This window comes from Dreissena polymorpha, chromosome 16 (genome assembly GCF_020536995.1).
Source record: "Dreissena polymorpha isolate Duluth1 chromosome 16, UMN_Dpol_1.0, whole genome shotgun sequence".
Taxonomy (NCBI): Eukaryota; Metazoa; Mollusca; class Bivalvia; order Myida; family Dreissenidae; genus Dreissena; species Dreissena polymorpha.
In genome coordinates, this window is record NC_068370.1 from 49883645 (window position 1) to 49904809 (window position 21165).

General features: G+C 36.2%; 1 protein-coding gene across 2 annotated transcripts in view; it reads left to right on the forward strand.

Annotated features, from left to right (window-relative positions):
- Positions 1 to 21165, forward strand: part of LOC127862067 (uncharacterized) — a 90954-nt gene that overhangs the window by 18426 nt on the left and 51363 nt on the right. Inside the window, exons 1-2 of one of the 2 annotated variants that reach the window (XM_052401013.1) lie at positions 5736 to 6611; positions 20523 to 20655. In XM_052401013.1, coding sequence (XP_052256973.1) covers positions 6579 to 6611; positions 20523 to 20655 — 166 coding nt within the window. In that variant the 5' untranslated portion in view covers positions 5736 to 6578. Of the gene's footprint in view, positions 1 to 5735; positions 6612 to 20522; positions 20656 to 21165 lie in introns of those variants that run through there. The other variant, XM_052401014.1, reaches the window with a different exon arrangement.

The following is a 21165-nucleotide window of genomic DNA, read 5'->3' on the forward strand; positions in this document are numbered from 1 at the left end:
TATAAAGAATGGAACAATCGCTGCGTTCATATACCATTGTACGACAATCGTTAAAACGCGCTCTGGGCAATAAGGGTTCAGGCATTTCGTAAAGTATCGTCCCAGATTAGCAAGTGCAGTATGCACAGGTTTGGATCAAAATAATTCCTTAAAAGCGGAAACTGTCGTTCCAGATAAGCCTGTGCGGACTACATAGGCTAATCTGTTGACGAAACTTAACGCACATGTATGCATGATAATGGTTAACTATGCGCAAAACACTTACACAAAAGTCAGCGAAACTTTGCTGTTTTTTCCGCGCAATAATGTAGATATTATACACTTAAAACCGTTATAGTATGCTTAGTGTAAAGTAAAGTCCAAGTCTACTGCAAAGTAAAAACAAATACAATATGATAACTTTCAGACATATTTCCAGCATGTTCACAATTAACACTGGGTTTTCAATAACATCAATGATACACTTGCTTAATATGAACATTCACTATTCTTTTCTTGTACTTCCAATATGATACATTATTTTCATATCATATAAAACTGAACCGGTTCGACGTCGTAGAAGGCCTGACACTCTCGCTCTCTATTAACCCATTTACGCCTAGTGGACTCTCCCGTCCTTCTAAATTGGATCAATTTATTTCCAAAATTAGGGATGTCTAGTATATTCATTTCTATATTTAGAATATTTCTTACAGAAACTCCTTTAAGCAAACAGCGCAGACCCTGATGAGACGCCGCATCATGCGGCGTCTCATCTGGGTCTACGCTGTTTGCCAATGCCTTTTTGCTAGACGCTAGGCATAAATGGGTTAATCAGACCACAATATACGAAGTGCTCTGTACTTATGTGGATTATATGATTATTTGTCGCTGATATTTTTTGCTATATATATTTTTCATTTTCAATGAACGAGCGATCATTTAAATACATAATAAATATACATGATTACATAATTATATATATTTACGCAATATTCATGTATTAATTGCTGCCGATTCTTCCATAGAAACCAACGACGGACAACAAAAATGTAACATTTTAGTGCTAAATGAAAAATTTTCGTAAGCATAGACAAGTTTTTAACATAGAAAACATATTTTTCCTTTTTACATTTGCATGCCATGTGAATTTTTTGTGCATTGTTTATATGCAATTTTAAAGAATGGAAGTTTATTTAAAAAAACGACAACAACTACGACAACAACAACAAGAACAATAAATAAACAAACGCTGTGTTCTGTTAAAGGTAATAATTGTTTGGTTTTCACAAACTGTATACCGTTCCTTATGTTACTTCTTATGTAAGTACTCATTTTCAAACAAACGAGCGATAATAGAAATAAATCAGAACGCGTGAATATTTGAATATGAGCGCAACAAGGCGCTGTATTGTACTACAGGTGTCCTTTAGTCACTTTATCATTCATACGACGTGATTTTAAGTTATAAATTATTAAAAAATTTACAATTTATTAACGTGTTGAATATTATTTTGCATATCAAGTACATGTTGGTATAATGTATATTTAATGAATATATTTTTCGTTTTATTTTATTAAAATCCAATTATGTTAACGCTTTGCTTTAAGTTTTAAATCGTACAGTTTTATTTATTCCATTTTTATGTCATAGTAAAACAAAAAAATAATACTTTGTCGTGCAATGTTTTTTTCTATGTGAGTTTCGTTAAAAAATATGGTAGTCTTAAATGTACCTGATTATATTTAAATTAACACGAAACAAGTTTGATCGATACTGATATAATCCGTTGAAAAAAATACCGGCAAAACGAACACGTTTTAATCATCGTGGATTATTTATTATGCTTGTAAAATGATTTATTTGTTGCGCTTTTGTAAAGACGCGTTCTGAAGTAAAAAGGTGCAATAGATATAGATGCATTCGGTAGCTAAAACGCAAAGCATGACCATCTGAATTTCATTTCTTGCAACACTGATGAGTAATTTACATAAAAGAACAGTGACTGAAGAGAAAATGGAAATTCACAACGAAACGTTACAAGTTTTTGCTTTAATCCAAGCACGTTGTCAAAATGTTTATCTGCGTATGCATGCAGTTACATAATATAACTACTATTAAATAAATATGAATCATTTGGCATACATTTGGTTAAACGTTTAATAAGAAATTTTCTTACTTGATTTGATGGACATGTATGTTTTAAAATGCTTATCGGATAATATGTAGAAATCATAAATCGTTTAGTGATTTGAATTAGCAAATTGAAGATGCGTTTTTTTTTGCACACGTGGTGGAAGAGATGGTTAACAGAAATTAAGTGTTACTGCTGCCCATGGTTCCTTACATCCGTGTGTCTGTTCGCACGTTTGTTTGTACAAAAATACTATTTAGGAGAATATTCTGTACATTTGAGAGTTTTCGTCGCGCCAACATCGAGAATACGTATGAAAAAAATCTGTTAGGAACGACTTTCCTTTTAGAAACTTAAGTGTTCTTTTATGTAAATAATGCGGACTTAAATTCATAGAGGCAATAACTTCAAAGATTTCACTTCACCATGACGCCTCGAGCTTGGCAAAGTCTGCAGAGAATCTTTTGCCATAAAGAGATAATGCGAACATTAATCTGTCATAATCAATACTGGCCATTACAGTTTTGCAATATAATGGACTCATTAAACAATGCGGTCAGGGGCGAGATACGCCGCATGGCGTCGTAATCGGATAGACCTCGGACAGATAGAGAGGCGACAAGCCACTGATAATGCCAAACTTAATTCACTAATTCGTCAGCTTTTATCGCTATCAATTTCTGTTTTAATGGATCGTTTATAGTAGGTAATAAAACACTTGGTGGATTAAACTCAATGCGATTGTGTTTAGACGAGCTATATATTTATCTGTTGCTGTGCAAATTTTTATCTAAAAATGGAAATGGACCGTTTATATGTCATTTTAATGTAAAATACCACAGTTAAATAATACGATTTGATGCGTTTTAAAGCATCGTAATATTTTTTTACGATAATCTGCAATCATATCCAAATAAAATATTAAAGCTACATAGATTGACGTTAAATATCTTTATTTTAAAAATGCATTGTAGTCTACATAATTTTTATTTTTGTCAAATATAATAATGAATTAAAGAATAAAACGAAATTTAAAAAATGGATGATTGAACTAACGAATTAAGGCTACAGAACAGGAGTAAATGGAGCATTCAGAATTAATTCGGTAAATAATTGACGAATATTTGTGCAATACAATCATTTTAATTTCATTTGTTCTTGATTGAAAAGACCATTTTATTGTTCAATGGCGCGCAAAAAAAAAAATCAAACCGTGTTATATTTCGTTGCATTCAAGTGCACCTCATTATTTTTATGGTTGTTCATCCTTTGTATATACTTGTTTACTTATGGTATATTAATACTCAATAGCAATATCTTCGCAGCGGCTGCATTGTATAAGGATAGAATTCTGAGAATATGACGTAAAATTGAAAGTATCCTTTAATGTAATGTTAAGTGGAACAATGATACACTTCATCGCACATAGAGAAGATTTTCGAAAAAGAAGGAAATGCAAAGAAAAAGCGACCTTTTCTCGTTTTAATATTTGTAACACGCTGTATTTAATCCTTGTTTTGAAGACTCTGCGTTTACACCAATTCAGATTATTATTTGCAGGATATTTAATTGAGTTTAAAAGTATTTACTATATTTGTGAGAAAACAAGTCAACTTAACATTTATAACTCGCTAATTTTCTCCGCGCGGACTTTTCAGGCGGTTGTGTTTACTTAAACCTATTTATCAATGTACTGTGCAGCCTTTGACGGCTGACAAGTTGTTTGTAACATTGTTCAAACAAAATGACGTCACACGTAAGATAAAACTTGCAAAGTAAGATTTTACGACAATAGATTTAACCCCCATAATTACCATAGATCACTCTACGATATGACTGGTAACCATGTTACGTAAAAAATTCCCAATTCTTCGGTCAGTCTGCTTTCGGGGGTTATCGTAATCGTTGTATGGCAGTTAAGTTACTACAGCTCTTAACCACCCTTAAGCCCCATAGACAAATATTAAATTTCTAGATTTTATTGGCGATATGTTGCGATAGTCAAATATTTGTCTCTAACACTAACCCAAAGAAATAATGCAACATTGGGAAATGTCTGCGTGTAATTTGCAAACTATTATTGGGGTATTGTAAAACAATTTCCGTCGTGCCAAAACTGCTTAAGACAGAAACACGAGCTTAATAATTGATTGGTTTCGGAAATTGGTACCGTCTTTAGTTATGTGTGTGTTGGGGGTGGGGTGGGGTAGGGGGTAAGCGGGGACGGTTCAGTTGATACGGGTTTCATTTTAAAATGTTATGTTCAAATTTTAAATTTTGAAAATGTTATGTTCAAATTTTAAATTTTGGCGTGTGTCATTTTTTACATACCAGTTATCCTTGTCAATTAAATTTCACTCTTTGTCAGTTGAACGCTTAGGCGAATTAATGATAACTTAAACGATTTTAATCGATAATAAATATGACACAATTCAATGTGCTATACATTAATGTCAAAAGAAAAAATATGTTTTAATAATTATAATATTTTAAATAATTGAACTTTTGTACTGAAATTATTTTTGACTTTTGTACTCTTTGCAAAAAGTGTGGTTTGTATATTAAATTAGCGATTTTTATCCTTCTTTATATACTTTCCGTGAAACTACGGTACTTTCCCAAAAATTACAAAATGCCCAGTTGCCGTCTGAAAAATTCCCCCAAAGAATGAAATTTGCACCAATTTTGTTCCGAAAGCTCATTATCTGCAAATGTACAAATAAATGAGCACTGTAACTGAATATTTCAAGCAAAAATAAATGAACAAGAATATTAAATTCGCTTGTGCAATTGAATGTCATGCGATTCAAAAGATCCTTAATTCCAAATCTGAAGATTTCACGACGCAAATCGTCTCAAAAATGTGTTTTTTTCGCGCTGATTTTTCTCCCAATTCGCTTTGTACAGGTACTTTTCCCAAGTGGGCAAAAAAAATCGCTGATTAAAAATATCAAACACTCACTTTAATAGTATGTAAAACAATTACTTAACAGTATTAAAGACGAGGAGATTGCGCACAAATGAAGCCATTTTACCTGCGAGGTTTTAACACCATAATAACTGTAATTCAATTGAACATTCTTTCAATGAAGCATGGGCATTATTGTTCTTTTGTCTATATTCATTAGCGCAATATAATACTAAAATGTTAGAATTACAGTTTTTGATCAAACAAGAAAATCACTTAAAGTGTGCCAATCTTTTTGCACAATTTTAATGCAGATAAATGTACGATTAAAAAACTTAGACCCTCTAATCATAAATTTCAATATGCAGCGAAAAGAACTACTTACAAAATACAAATTCTTGTAGTTTCGTACGCGTTTTGTGTGGTCATGTTTCATCGCGTCGTTATCTATATTTCGTTCGCATAACCTTTTACAATCAGCTCTTTGTGTTTCAGATCCCCTCGTTATCAATTAGTTCGAGCGTTCTCTCTGGCCTATGCTTTTAGCATTATCGTACGGGCGATAAAATCTACCATACACATTTAATTAATCACGAAAAGCTGTTGGCTGAGACCCAAAACCCTGCCTTGCGCCCGAGATAACTCCGCCTCTTTGCGGTTGATTGACAGCGAGCAACATAAATGTCGTTTTACACTCGAATGCGATTCGAAAAAGTCGATAGTGCTCCAAGGCGAGCAAGTTTATATTGCCCGGTGTTTAATTTATCATTCGCTGCACACAAAGTAAATTACTGATTCTGTCAGTTATGTTATAATATATACAGTGTGGTCTCGACGCGGCGAAGGTCTAAACCTGTTTGCGGATACCTAAGAGCATACATACATTGTGTGTTAAAACTCGAATAAGTGACATGGTACGCGGATAATAAAAAATGTCCTTGCTTCGGATATAAAGTGGTGGATTAAGGGTGTTAAGGGTATTAAGCACCATTAGTGGGATAAAAAGAACGTTGCTAATGCCGAAGGTTTAAATCCGCGACGTAACAGTGCGATGACCGGCAAAAGGTTACTTTCGTCCGGCTTGAAGATGGATAACTTGTCATTGGAGTTTTGTGTTAGATGTGTGTGGTGCGTTTTTGTATAATCAATTAAGAATATGAAGCGAATGTGAGGGAATTTCTCCGTTTCGATTAGATCGATCGTACATTAGCATAAATGTTAATGTTCATTTGAACACGTGTGTTTTAATATTGTGTACATACAGTATATAGTATTGTGCGCTTTAAGTTAACACGCAGAAAGTGAGGAGTATAATGTGAATATGTTTTGTTTACGGACTACGAGTAATTTCAAAGCCTTAAAGACCTTCATTTTCAATGGAGTATTTTAACTCAGTCTTAAATCTAGGACAGAGATAATTGTGATCACACCGTCCTCACATGGCTTGTCAGAAGTGCATTTTATGCAGAAGTAGTGCAGATAGTGTTGGCTGTAGACTATGGCTTGTTTGGAACTAAGGGAGGTAACGCGGATTTGAAGCAGCAGCCTCTTCAGCAATGGAGACCGGGAAAATTGATATTTGCAAACGAGTAAGTGAAATGGCATCGACAGAAATTCGCATGAGATTGATGGTATTTGAAATGGAGACTTGTGAATAAACGCCTGATTACGTGTTCTTTGATCTCGTTGCCGTTGTAAATCGATTGTATTGAAGTTTCTCCAAAATAATTTGCGTCTTTGCCTTTGATATGTATGGGAATTACGATGCGTAGCTTGTTTCAGGGTAGTTCTGGCTACCATAACTTTACATGTCGCTTTTTATGATTTTTGACAGGCGCGACTTTAAAGTTATGAACCAACCCCATTAAGAAAGTCAACCAGAAATTCCCGAAAAGTTGACAGTTGACAAAGACCGGTCCAAAACAGCTTTTAAATGCAGTTATTGGCCCAAATCAACCACTTGATCGGAAAGATTGTCATTTTTCACATTTAACTGATATATTCTTTCACAAAATACTATCTTAAACATTTAAAATTTATCTATTCTGCTCTTACATATCGAAAAAAACAGTGATGTGACAGACTTTCTTGAAATGCGAATCTCCCGAGATTTCACGGTCATATGACGTTATTTCTATTTTTAGTAACATACCATGTGCTCAAGTGTTTTCAAATTCAGAATGACATTTCCCGGTATTTAAGATTATTCTGGATGTTTTGTAAACAAATTGTAGTGTAAATACAAACTCAATGTAAATATTATTTAAAACTACCTGATTCACACTGAAATCAGTCTTATAATCCACCAGACGTAAGTTGTTAATCACAAATAATAGATTTCAGAAAACGAAAGTAATGTGTACAATTTCAGCAAAAAATGTCAAGGTCGATCCGAAAGTATCCCTATGAAAACACGTCACGTGACAAAGCGACAATGGCGTAAAAATTGTGAATTTCAGACTGATGAGAGTTATTTTCATCTATTGTAAGATGCATTTTAAACATTTGAACCTTAAAATATTCCCCGATGCAGTAATTTATATTCATTCACCAATATACGTAGAAATGTATCCAAGAAAATGAGCTTTCTTTGATTTAAAGCGTGACATAAATATGTTACGACTCTGGTTGACTTTCGATACGGGGTTGGCTTCAGCGTACAGGTATGTCAATACTATATAAACTGTACGCTGAAGTTTCTTTAGTTAGTTTCAGGGCAGTCCAAAATGAACTCTTTAAGTTATTTTTTAGAGCTAGACGCAATTATTTTTTTAGCATGCTTTTGTTAACAATCAAACTTACAGGCCATTAGAATTGATAACAAGAATTTTGTTTAAAAATGTTACAGCGTATTGACAAAACCAGTACGGATCATTTGATGCACACACTTTGAACTTATTCTCTAAATAAATATATTACATATACATATCCGTGCATTCATGTACACACGTGTACACATCACAATCGATTTATTTAATGAAGTTTTTGTTACCATCATTCGGTCGTTATTTTCAATGATAGGGCAGTTTAATGTAACCTTTTTTGCTGCGGTCGCTTCAGCTTTGTTGTTCGATGTTCGAACAACTCGCATGTTTTCTGCTGCATACTTTGTGTTCGTTATAACTTTAAAATGCATGCTCACACACGGTAGAAAAGTGAATACGCCAGAACGTTAATCACGCACCTGTGTTAAGTTACAAAAAATAGATATATATAATATACTGTTAATTTATGACATGTGCATACGATGATTTGTTATGCATCGTCTAGCGGAATTCACGTTTATATAAGGCGCCGGAATGTTGACTTTTAATCATTTATAAGGACAATGACATGAAACATTGGAAAAAATCTAGATCAGAAAATACTAATTGACGTCTTTTCGCTTTGAGAGTTGTCTAGTTTTAGTTATATTGTAAAATAGAGTGTTTAAGTCAGCTCAATGTAATTGTTACCTATTAAGGTTTAAGTGCGGTACATTTATCGATGCCTGTATGCAAAAACTTATTTAACCCTTTTCCCCATAAGAAAAAAGTGAGAATGGCTTTTGTAACCAGCATAAAACCAGAACAGCCTGCGAGTAACTCGCAGTCTGTTCAGGTTCTATGCTGTTTGCTGCTCATTAGTACCCGAGGGTTGAAAATGAAGCCTTTGAAACTTGAATTTAGTAAGAAAGATATTTAATTAAATTTACCTTTCGATGGGACTACACATGCGTCAAAATACGAATCTAAGTGGTAAAGGGTATATTATTGCAAACGCCATTCAATATGACAGCTCTTGTTGATCATCACAGATGGGCAAAAAAATGGAAACATTTTAAGAGTATTGCGCAGCAACATGTTATATTATCTGTGAATCTTTCCCTTAAGACAGTGTTCGCGGTGTGTCAATCTTTCCCTTAAGACAGTGTTCGCGGTGTGTCAATCTTTCCCTTAAGACAGTGTTCGCGGTGTGTCAATCTTTCCCTTAAGACAGTGTTCGCGGTGTGTCAATCTTTCCCTTAAGACAGTGTTCGCGGTGTGTCAATCTTTCCCTTAAGACAGTGTTCGCGGTGTGTCAATCTTTCCGTTAAGACAGTGTTCGCGGTGTGTCAATCTTTCCCTTAAGACAGTGTTCGCGGTGTGTCAATCTTTCCCTTAAGACAGTGTTCGCGGTGTGTCAATCTTTCCCTTAAGACAGTGTTCGCGGTGTGTCAGTTTGGTTCAGAGCATATAAGAAGGCATAAGTGCTGCTTCACCTTGCCCGTCTTTAATTTCTTGTGGACACAATGAGCTAAGTACTTAATGCTTAATTATACCCCCACACACAAAGTTTAGGGGGTACTAGTATATAGGAACTTGTCTGTCTGTCGGTCGGTCTGTCAGTCGTTCGGTCCGTATTAAGTGTCCGCTCTCTAATTCAAGTTGTTTTCATCCGATCTTCACCAAACTTGGTAAGATGTTGTATCTAGATGATGTCTAGGCCAAGTTAAAACATGGGTCATGCCGGTACAAAAACTAGGTCACGGGGTCACTTAGTGCGTTTTAAACATTGAGCATGGTGCCCGCTCTCTAATTCCAAATAGTTTTCATCAGAGCTTCACCAAGCTTGGTCAGAAATTGTATCTAGATGATGTCTAGGTCAAGTTTGAATATGGGTCATGTTGGGTCAAAAACAAGGTCACGGGGTCACTTAGTGTGTTTTAAATATTCATCATGGTGTCCGCTCTCTAATTCAAATAGTTTTCATCTTATCTTCACCAAACTTGGTTAGAAGTTTTATCTAGATGATCTTGAAGCCAAGTTTGAACATGGGCCATGCCAGATATAAAACGAGGTCACTGGATCACTTGGTACGTTTTACACATTCGGTTAATGGTGTCTGCTCTCTGATTCAAGTAGTTTTCATCCGATCTTCACCACACTTGGTCAGAGGTTGTATCTAGATTATGTGTAGGTCAAGTTCGAACATGGGTATTGCCGTGTCGAAAACTAGGTCACGGGGTCACTTACTGCGTTTTAATTATTGAGCATGGTGTCCGCTGTTTTTTTGTGAAGACAAGATGCAAAATATTCTGCGCCAATGCGGCATGTGGGGGTATTCGTCACGTCTGTGACAAAGCTCTAGTTGGTTGTTGTCCTCTCAGGTACTATTCATAAGTACCCCATAGTACTCTTTAAATATACCACACAGTACCTGGGGTACGAAAAATACGCTGAAACTAAGGCATACGGTCATATTCCTTTGTACCGGGTGCTTTTAGTATATTTTCCAGGTACAGTGTACTACACTTAAGTTTTAGAAATAGGAGTACTTTTAAGTAGTAGCTGAGCCGATAGTTACAAATCTAGTCAAAGTAACCTATGGGACAATGGAAAGAGTCGCTATCTTTTATTTAAAAGAAATGGCTCCATAGACAGGGAGTATCGTATTACTATATAATTAGAATGTACATGTTTTCTGTGCTCACGAGGACGTTAGCTCAGTTAAGCCACGAGTTACGGTGACGTGTGGCGGACAATTTTTTTGCTCGTTATGATGATGTTAAAGCCGAACACGCAAGCATATGTCGCATGTCGATTAAGCCCGGCCAACTGCCCCGTGCGCAAATTAATGCAAATGAGCTTGCACATTACTCTATGGATGAGTGATACTTTTCGTGCTGTTTTGTGTAAATAATTGCAGCATGTATGTTCTTGTTTGCTGTACATTGCTCCTTTCACCTTTATATTTAGTTCGGATTTGGTCATCTTCGTCTTTGGAGTGGAGGTAGTATTAGCAGCAACAGTAGCCCTCGTTATATCAGTAGCAGTAATATCAGTCGTGGCGGCATTGCAGCTAAAACAACAGCAAAAGCCAGCGGCAGCAATACTTGTTATTTCTTCCTGATTGTTTTTATTCGTTGTCGATTGTTAGCTGCATGCACGGTGTCAGTATTGTAAAGAACCATTCATTGGGTATTGGTGTCGTCTTTAAATGTTTCTTCTAATACTGCCATATTAATTTTTATAACTATTGTTGTTTTCCAGGGGTAGCAAATCTTGCAACGTTTAATGCTTACAAAAATTAAATCACTCTTCCGTGCATCAATCTTATCAGAACACTAAGACAGATTGAATTTGTGCGTCTTAACTTACTTGTGCAACTTGAGAAGTCATTGAAACGGGATAAAAGTGTTTGGACATAAAGCGCATTTCCCTATTTAGCGAGAGTGCAGTGTTTATGACTGCAATATAGATTACAGCGCTATTGCGCCAATATAAAAATCCATTGTGCGCGCCAAGGTTTCTGTGGTGTAGAATATCATCTAAAATGTCACGTTGTTAGAATCGATCACGTGGGACTTTGTCATCTTAGATGCGTAGTAAATAAAATGATGTCATTTCGTCTCGTGTTTGAAATGGTGTGACCAATGACGATGGTTTGGACATAGATTTCCGGTATCGTATTGAGAAAGACCAATATTCTAACATAAAAACATATACTGAGTAATTGCAAATACATGAGATCATCATTGCATCAGTATTTTATTTTATTGATGCCAAGCAAATAAGGTCGCCGTTGCGAAGTGCATATAGTTTCCGCCAAGCGACCGGGAGGTCATGGGTTCGATACCAACTGTGGGGGCGTTTTTTCAAACTCCCCTAAGGACATTCAAGTATCTGTTTTACCCAGTAAACAGACTCAGAGAGTTTTTCAATATGCCCCTGGCCTTCGATGCAATCGAGCTAAAAATAAGTTTAAAAAGGCAGCTAACAGAGCGCGCGGAATCGAATGAGGTGTGGGTGGCAGAATGGAGCAGGTGCAACACATTGCTATTTTGCATCATATAACCCATCAGTCTTATGTCAAACTGGTATTTTGAACGTTATTTCATTTGTGATATTTTGGTCCATGACAATAAAACAATATTAAATGTTGATGAAAATAAATGTCTAGGCCGGACAGCCATGTGTACTTAAGGTTTGTTTATTAATTACTGATCTTTAGCAAGTTTCGCAGTGTTTCCTGTGATGTAGCATTAACAGTAAATTGTTCAGGGGTTTTATCTAAAATGGCAAAAAATTAACTCAAACGTCTATAAATTAAACCCACAGGCCAAAATAATGTTTTTCACTAATATCACTTATTTTGGTATTAATCTGCAATGGTTCATTTATGTCCACTAGCTGAACAATGGCGTCAAACAATTTTACACACAATTTGTTCAGATGAGTTTTGATACGCCCCCTTTCATTATCGCAAGATCACCTTGCGTATCGGATGACCCAATACCGGCGGAACGTTTCAGACTGACCGATAAAGTTGAGAAAAAGAAACCGGGACCGTGAGAATCGCAAAGTTGACCAATGTATTTCGCATATGTGGATACCTTAATTAGTAACCGCTTGAATAGTCCCTTTACGAAATGCGTGAACAAACATTTGGTCCCATTGCGAAATGCTTGAACAGACTCTTGGAAACTTTGTTGTCAAACTTGATAGTATTTGAGTAGGCGTGAGTTTTAAAAGTTGTATGCAGCATACAAACTACCCGTTTTTCGACGGAGTTTGAAATAACTTACTTATTTTGCATGATATCGTATAAAGTTTAATAATGATGATGCTTCGGTTGGAATGAAATTCGTAGATCACGAATAGCATGTACACACATGCACACACGGGTCTTGAGCCGTGTGATATTCAGGTTTACTTTGTCGAATATATTCTTAGCAATGGAAATAATGGACCTGAAGGCTGATTTGCTTCCAACTGGACGTAATATTGTATTTAAATGCATATATATATATATATATATATATATATATATATATATATATATATATTTGACAAACGAGGTTTGAAAGCTAAATGGTCATTCAAATATGGTTTCCAACATCGACTTGTATTTGTTTTCTGAAGTTTGCAAATCTTTCTCCATGTATGACTCTGGATCAGCCGACGATTTATTCCATAAATTCCGGAGGATTCCGGAGATAGTCGATGTATCACGATTGTCCTTGTATATGACTTCGACGTTATCCTTTGAGGCAAAAGCGACGGGAACAAAATTATCACCCCAATAATATCATTTGCAATTTTGATTGGCCTGCCAGTGAGTCGGGAATAGGCGATTTATCATCGTGCCTCAATCTTTAATGTGCAATTAACAAGACAGCTAATACGATTGTGGGACAATAAAATGCTCTAATTAGATTCATCCGTATGGTTTAATAACTACGGCATATTAAGTAGCTTTGTTCGTTTAGGTGGTGCTCTGTGAGGTGGTGCTCTGTGTATTTTCGCTGTAGTAGGCTAGCTTAGACTCAAATAATATTCACTTAAACAAGATGAATTGCAGGTGAGATAAAATATACATGTATACATACGTAAATGATCTTGTTGGTACATGGCACACACGTTAAGTAAAAACTGCTAATGCATGTATCACTTCAAAATACATAAATTACCGAACAGATAAGTTGACGCTTACTGGAATTGACACATTTCTCTTTTTTTGTTTAATCTTTATACATGTCGAAGTGAGATGAAGCTTTCATTTTCGTAGCGAATAATTGTTCGCGAATGACCAATCACTAAAGTAAATGCAGATTTGATGAGTTAAATAGCCAAATATTCGGTATCGATTTGAACATATTGGCAACATGTTGGAATGTGAATGCGACAAAAACTGGTATGCACGGCCGACACGTTAAGATTGATGTAATATACCAACATATTGAAAGTTAACGAGCTGCTTTTGTTCTTAAACCATTTATGCCTAGCGTCTAGAAAAAAGGCATAGGTCACTTAGTGAGTGCGTTTTAAACATTCAGCATGTTGTCCGCTCTCTATTTCAAGTACTTTAAATCCGATCTTCACCACACTTGGTCAGAAAGTTGTAACTAGATGATGTGTAGGTCAAGTTTGAATATGGGCCATGCCGGGTCAAAAACTAGGTCACGGGGTCACATAGTGTGTTTTAAACCTCACCATGTTGTCCGCTCTCTAATTCAAGTAGTTTTTATCCAATCTTCACTAAAATAGATCAGAAATTGTATCTTGATAATGTCTAGGGCAAGTTTGAATATGGGTCATGCCGGGTCAAAAACAAGGTCACGGGGTCACTTAGTGCGTTTTAAACATCACAATGTTGTCCGCTCTCTAATTCAAGTAGTTTTCATCCAATCTTCACCAAACTTGGTCAGAAGTTGTATCTAGATGATGTCTAGGTCAAGTTTGAATATGGGTCATGCCGGGTCAAAAACTTGGTCACGAGGTATCTTGGTGCGTTTTAAACCTCACCATGTTATCCGCTCTCTAATTCAAGTAGTTTTCATCCAATCCTCACCAAAGTTGGTCACAAGTTTTATCTAAATGATCTCTAGGACAAGTTTGAACATGGGCCATTCCGGGCCTAAAACTAGGTCACGGGGTTACTTAGTGCGTTTTTTAACATTCAGCATGGTGTCCGCTCTCTAATTCAAGTAGTTTACATCCGATCTTCACCAAACTTGGTCAGAAGTTTTATGGAGATGATCTTAAGGCCAAATTAGAGCATGTGCCTTTCTGGGTCAAAAACTAGGTCGAGGGGTCACTTAGTGCGTTTTAAAAATTGAGCATGGTGTCCGCTGTTTTTTGTGAAGACGACATGCAAAATATTATGTGTCAATGCGGCATGTGGGGGTATTCGTCACGTCTGTGACAAAGCTCTAGTTTTGGAAATAAATTGATCCAATTTAGAAGGATGGGAGAGTCCACTAGGCATAAATGGTTTAATGTCCTTTATCTAGATCGATTTCAATCCGCAGTTTAAACTCATTGCCTTTCGATAATGAGTGCATAACTTAACAGCAACTTGTACCTTTAAAAAAACGTCGACCAAAAGACATTAATTTACTCCAACCACGTAATGTTATACAACACAAAACCGTGATTAACAAAGGCTTAACACGATTCCCCAATCAGCCTATAACACTGCATGCCTTTCATTGGACCTTACAATCCCCAAAAGGGTGTAGAGGCGTTGTCCGTTGTTTTATGAAACTCAATACTGGCTTGAAAAGATAAATGAAATGACTTTCGGATTTTGATATAGTTTTAATTAGTTTCGGTATGCCATGTTAATGAAATTTTCCAAGCATGTAAATTTGCATTTTTTAACAAAGAATAACAGAAGAAAAGCAAGATCGTTTACTTTATGAATTACATTGTTTGATAAACGAATATACGGAACTTTAAATGAATTACATTGTTTGATACTAAACTGGATATCGGACGAATTTGATTTAACTTTCGTTTGACGTAGTGTTTAAGTGTTCCAAATGTTAAGTGTACATGGTTAACAATAAGTATTCTATGAGTTTCATGTGTTGCGCTTGAACACTTGTTTGATTGATCGTGAATAAATGATACACATGCAATCTTTCATAAGGAGCATACACGCATGATTCGAAATGAACCCACGCATGTTAGCCATTTACTGATAAAAATATATTGAACTCTTTATATCGGCGTCGTGCTTTATATTGAAGGTCTTGTATATCATTTCTTGCAATCAATTGATAATACTAAAGTATAAGCTAAAACTTGCCCTATTTGTTAAATTTGGTGACGGTTACGTTTTAAAAATGATATGTATACACGTGTCAATTCAAACAATCATTACGGCTGATGTTTGAAAAAGACTCGTATTTCCACTATGGATTGCGCGATTCTTTTAAGACTCTTGCAAATATGTTTATAACTGTGTTTTTTGCCAATTTCATTTTAAAACTTTGTTTATACAAGGAAAAATGTTTTACGACCCAGTTCACGCCGGGAACTACGGGCGCTCTCCGGTATTTAATATGAAGCGATGAATGACATTGTTTAACTGCACGCAATGCATTTGCAGCGGTTTGTCAGTTCAACATTCCTCACACACCAAAATGAGTAAATTATTCTCGTATGTTTTTAAGCAGCTCTTTTCTATTTGCCAATGTCGACCCGATGCCCTTTTCCCATGCTGCTAATCACGTCGCGTAATATCGCGCGAGCTCGAGATCTTACGAGATTTCGCTTTCCAGTTATCGTAAATTGCAATCTCGAGAACTGAGGACTAACACCGCCTCAAATTGCGAACTGTGGGCGGGGTCAATAGAAACCACTACAAAAGACGATATCAGTGAATGATTTATATTGCATTCACAAGTAATACGCTCGTTAACAAACCTTGGATAAGAGTATTGATTGAATGTTTGGTTTAAGTGGATTGGCAGAAAGAAGAAAGGCCAGTTGGCTAGATTACATTTGGGTTTATTGTTGTCTTTGGGTTCCTGTTGATGGGTCTTGCAGATAACAGGCGAGCTTTATTTCCACCCGCTTTTCTAATTGAGTATTAGATTTCTGGCATTGAGAGCAATTGCATTAAGAAACGTGGGTTTCGTTCTTTTTGACTCATTGTCAACTAATAATATTTTAGGGTTTTGTTATAATTTAACCCTTTACCCTGTATAAACCAACTTTGATGGGTTTGTAGTTCCTTAGGAAATCTAATTAAATTACAAATATTCTTTACTAGAATCAAGTTTTAAAGGCTTCATTTCCAACCTTAAGATATTGACGAGCAGCAAACAGCATTAAACCTGAACTGACTGCAAGTAACTCGCAGGCTGTTCTGGTTTTGTGCTGGTTGCAAATGCCATTTCACTTTGCTTCTTAGTGGGAAAAGGTTTAAACTGCGTTTTCTAGAGCTCTACAATATGGCTTCAAAATCTGCTTCACATCAAAATTCAGCTGCAGTCGATATTGCACACCGTCATTCTGGTTCAAAAAGTAGCATTCACGTCTAAATTGATTCTGTAACGTAAAACGTTCATGACTATCAGAATTAGCTCAATTGCCACTGGAAACCATTCATCCAAAAACATGTTGGGTGTGCGCATAGTATATCCTTTCCGAACAACTAGCAATATAATGCTGTTCCTGTTATCGAACTTAAATCAAGTACTAGCAAATGTCCATGTGTGTGATAAACCCATGGACAGGATTTTTTTTTATGCACGCATACACTTTATATTTGGGCTTTGTTTATGTAGATGCACTCATAATCGATAAACTGTTATATTCATCCATTGTTGATTGAAGGTTAACAAACCGTAATCATGCTCTGTTAGAGTTCTGATGGTGTTTTCACCAAAGGCGACATTGCCGACCTGGCAATACACTTTGAACATTTTAACCCATTTATGCCTAGTGGACTCTCCCATCCTTCTAAATTGGATCAATTTATTTCCAAAAATTAGGGATGTCTAGTTTATTTATTTATATATTTAGAATATTTGTTACAGAAATTCCTATAAGCAAACAGCGCAGACCCTAATGAGACGCCGCATCATGCGGCGTCTCATCTGGGTCTACGCTGTTTGCCAAGGCCTTTTTTCTAGACGCTAGGCATAATTGGGTTAAATAATACAAATCTCCATACAGGTTATTTTGATTATTATATATTTATTTTGATTAATTATTGATGATTTATTTTATTTGAAATCAGTTTCACGTTTCAGCTCCTTGTTACGCGTATTTTCATTTCAGTGCGTCCAGTCTGAACCATGCAATTGTTGCTCACCATCTCGAACCTCGTCCTAATTTGAAAACTTAGTTTAAGTCGAGTAGATGCTTTTGTGCCGATAATGTCGCGCATGTTTGTTAAAATCTCTCGAGCAAATTTATTCAAATTAACTTTCTACAAAGCCGCGCATCAAACAAACATTGCACTATCTAATGACGTTGTTTTTATCGCAAACTTGTAACTCTAAATCCCGATCTCGAAGCGAGCGGAAAAATCAGACTTTTGTGAAAATCGCAAATTTAGGGATGAGAAATTCTTACGGAAACGCGGGTTCTTTGGAAACTGTGGCATGACACTACGAGTCTATTCATATTGGACTCACTTATCAGGCGTCTTCAAAGAAAAATCTCCGTGAGTGTAAGTCATATAAGGCCGGTTTTGTGTCCGTTCTCGATTGCCGAGTGCTTTAAATTGGCAATTAGTTGCGGCGACAACCAGGAAACATGACAGGCTTAATCGTTGCTAGAATTAGCGAGACATGAATTATTAAGTAATAATTCTCGAGGTGAGATACATGTCGCGTTTTACAAACGAAATGTATGCGTCATTTTGACGTAACATGCATAAAAAGACACATTAAGCATGGTTCTTGGTCGCCGATACTCATTTATATTTCTGCTGGATAATCGCGTTGACAGTCGGCGACTTTGCAGGCAGACTTAAAAAACGATAATTGAATGAAGCGTTAAAATCAATGATTTAGCAACGTTAAGACAAGTTATCTGCCTTTTTTTTAGCTCATCTATTTTTTGAAAAAAAATTATGAGCTATTGTCATCACCTTGGCGTCGGCGTTGGCGTTGGCGTTGGCGTTGGCGTTGGCGTTGGCGTCGGCGTCCGGTTAAGTTTTGCGTTTAGGTCCACTTTTCTCAGAAAGTATCAATGCTATTGCATTCAAACTTGGTACACTTACTTACTATCATGAGGGGACTAGGCAGGCAAAGTTAGATAACTCTGGCGTGCATTTTGACAGAATTATGTGCCCTTTTTGTACTTAAAAAATTGCAAATTTTGGTTAAGTTTTGCGTTTAGTTCCACTTTTCTCAGTAAGTATCAATGCTATTGCATTCAAACTTGGTACACTTACTTACTATCATGAGGGGACTGGGCAGGCAAAGTTAGATAACTCTGGCATGCATTTTGACAGAATTATGTGCCCTTTTTATACTTAGAAAATTGACAATTTTGGTTAAGTTTTGTGTTTAGGTCCATTTTATTCCTTAAGCATCAAAGCTATTGCTTTCATACTTGCAACACTTACTAACTATCATAAGGGGACTGTGCAGGCAAAGTAATGTAACTCTGACTGGCATTTTGACAGAATTATGTGCCCTTTTTATACTTAGAAAATTGAAAATTTGATTAAGTTTTGTGTTTAGGTCCACTTTATTCCTACAGTATCAAAGCTATTGCTTTCATACTTGCAAGATTTATGAACTATCATAAGGGGACGGTGCAGGCAAAGTTATGTAACTCTGACTGGCATTTGGACGGAATTATGGGCCCTTTATACTTAGAAAATTGAAAATTTGGTTAAGATTTATGTTTTGGTCACTTTACCCCTAAAGTATCATAGATATTGCTTTCATACTTGGAACACTCACAAACTATCATAAGGGTACAGTAAAAGGACAAGTTGCATAACTCTGGTTGTCATTGTTACGGAATTATGGCCCTTTTTTGACTTAGTAACTTTTAATATATGGTTAAATTTTGTGTTTCGATCCACTCGAAGTATCAAGGCTATTGCTTTCAAACTTCAAATACTTACATGCTATCATGAGGTTACTGTACCTGGCAACTTGAATTTTACTTTGACCTTTGAATGACCTTGACTCTCAAGGTCAAATTATTAAATTTTGCTAAAATTGCCATAACTTCTTTATTTATGATTAGATTTGATTGATACTTTGATGAAACTACTCTTACCTGACATACCACAATAGACTTCACCCAAACCATCCCCCGTGCCCTCCCCCCCCTCCCCCCCTCCGCCCCCCCCCTAATTTTTTTTTTTTTTTTTTTTTTTTATAAGATCATCTCACAAATGACCACCACACCCTCACACTATACCCCCACCCCACCCCCCCACCCCCCCCCCCCAAATTTTTTTTTTGATTTTTTTTTTTTTTTTTTTTTTTTTTTTTTTAAGATCATCTCACAAATTATCACCACACCCTCACACTATACCCCCCCCCCCCGATTTTTTTTTTTTTTTTTTTTTTTTCGCTTTTTTGGAAGATAATGTAATAAATGTCCACAACCCCACACTATACACCCCTCTTCACTCCACTCCTCCCTCCTTTGTGATTGAAAATGAGAGTCCCTTCACCTTTAAAAAGAAAATAGATGAGCGGTCTGCACCCGCAAGGCGGTGCTCTTGTTTTCTTTTGTAGGTGAAAATGTTACAAATTAAAGTTTCAATAGCCGGTTCGTTTTTGTTATTTTGTGATTCTCTATAATCTGTTATATTTCTCACACCCACATAATTGTGTTTTAGTCAGTGGCAATGACCGAAAGCACGTTGCCTGCCACCTATCTTCAATTCTAAAACAATGAGATGAGCGGGATGTGCCCAAATTAATTAACGGATGCAGTCGTTTGGGTCAAATATAATTTTCCTAACACGTTTATGACGTGTCTAAATTTTCATTAATTATATATTACTTTTTTGAAAACGTCAACTTATAAGCGATTAAGAGAATACGTCGATTTCTACTACAAGAGTTAGAAGTAAATTTGTCGACATATTTTATAGTATTCCAATACGAGAATACGTCGAAGTTTATGCGAGTAAAAGAGTACGTAGTTATATATTTGCCAGAAACGAAATGTCTCGTATTATACTAATATTTGAGTAAGAAAAGATGCATCATTTAATAGTAAATACATCTCGTGCAACTTTATGGTTCACTTTGTTTATTTCAGCTGGACAGTAGCACCGGCAGCATGGAAGGCCGGAAACGGCTGCGCGTACCGGAAGTGAACCCACACGTTATCTGCGTCTTGTGCGGGGGTTACTACATAGACGCGACAACGATCATAGAATGTTTGCACACATGTAAGTTGAATATCGTTAAAACAATTATGTAGTTGTATGCAGTTCGTTTTTAATCCCAAGGACACCAGAAGTGTTTTAGCGTATTCGTCACGTGTGATCCAAATTGATTGTTCACGTATGAGTGCATTAAATGTATTCATGTAGGGAAATGAATAACAACACTTAATTCAAACTGTTGGTGGCTCTACCTTAGTATTACGAGGATAACGACAAGATAGATGGAAATAATGTATGCAGACAAAACGTAGAGACCCGATGGTATTACTGTCAGCCGATGATGGATGACGCCGGGCTGGAACGGTGCATTATGGTAGGCGAGACATATAAACACGATGGGTCGGCCTGTGAAGGCAGTGTATGCATGTACTCGTACTAAAGGAGGAGGGGTTGTTTCACGTACTTGAAAAACTTTTTTTTTCACGCTGATCTAGAAACGGACCACTGTCTTATTATTGACATATTTGAGTCTTTTATTGCACCCAGTGGTATACGTGTATATTGGCAGTCTTG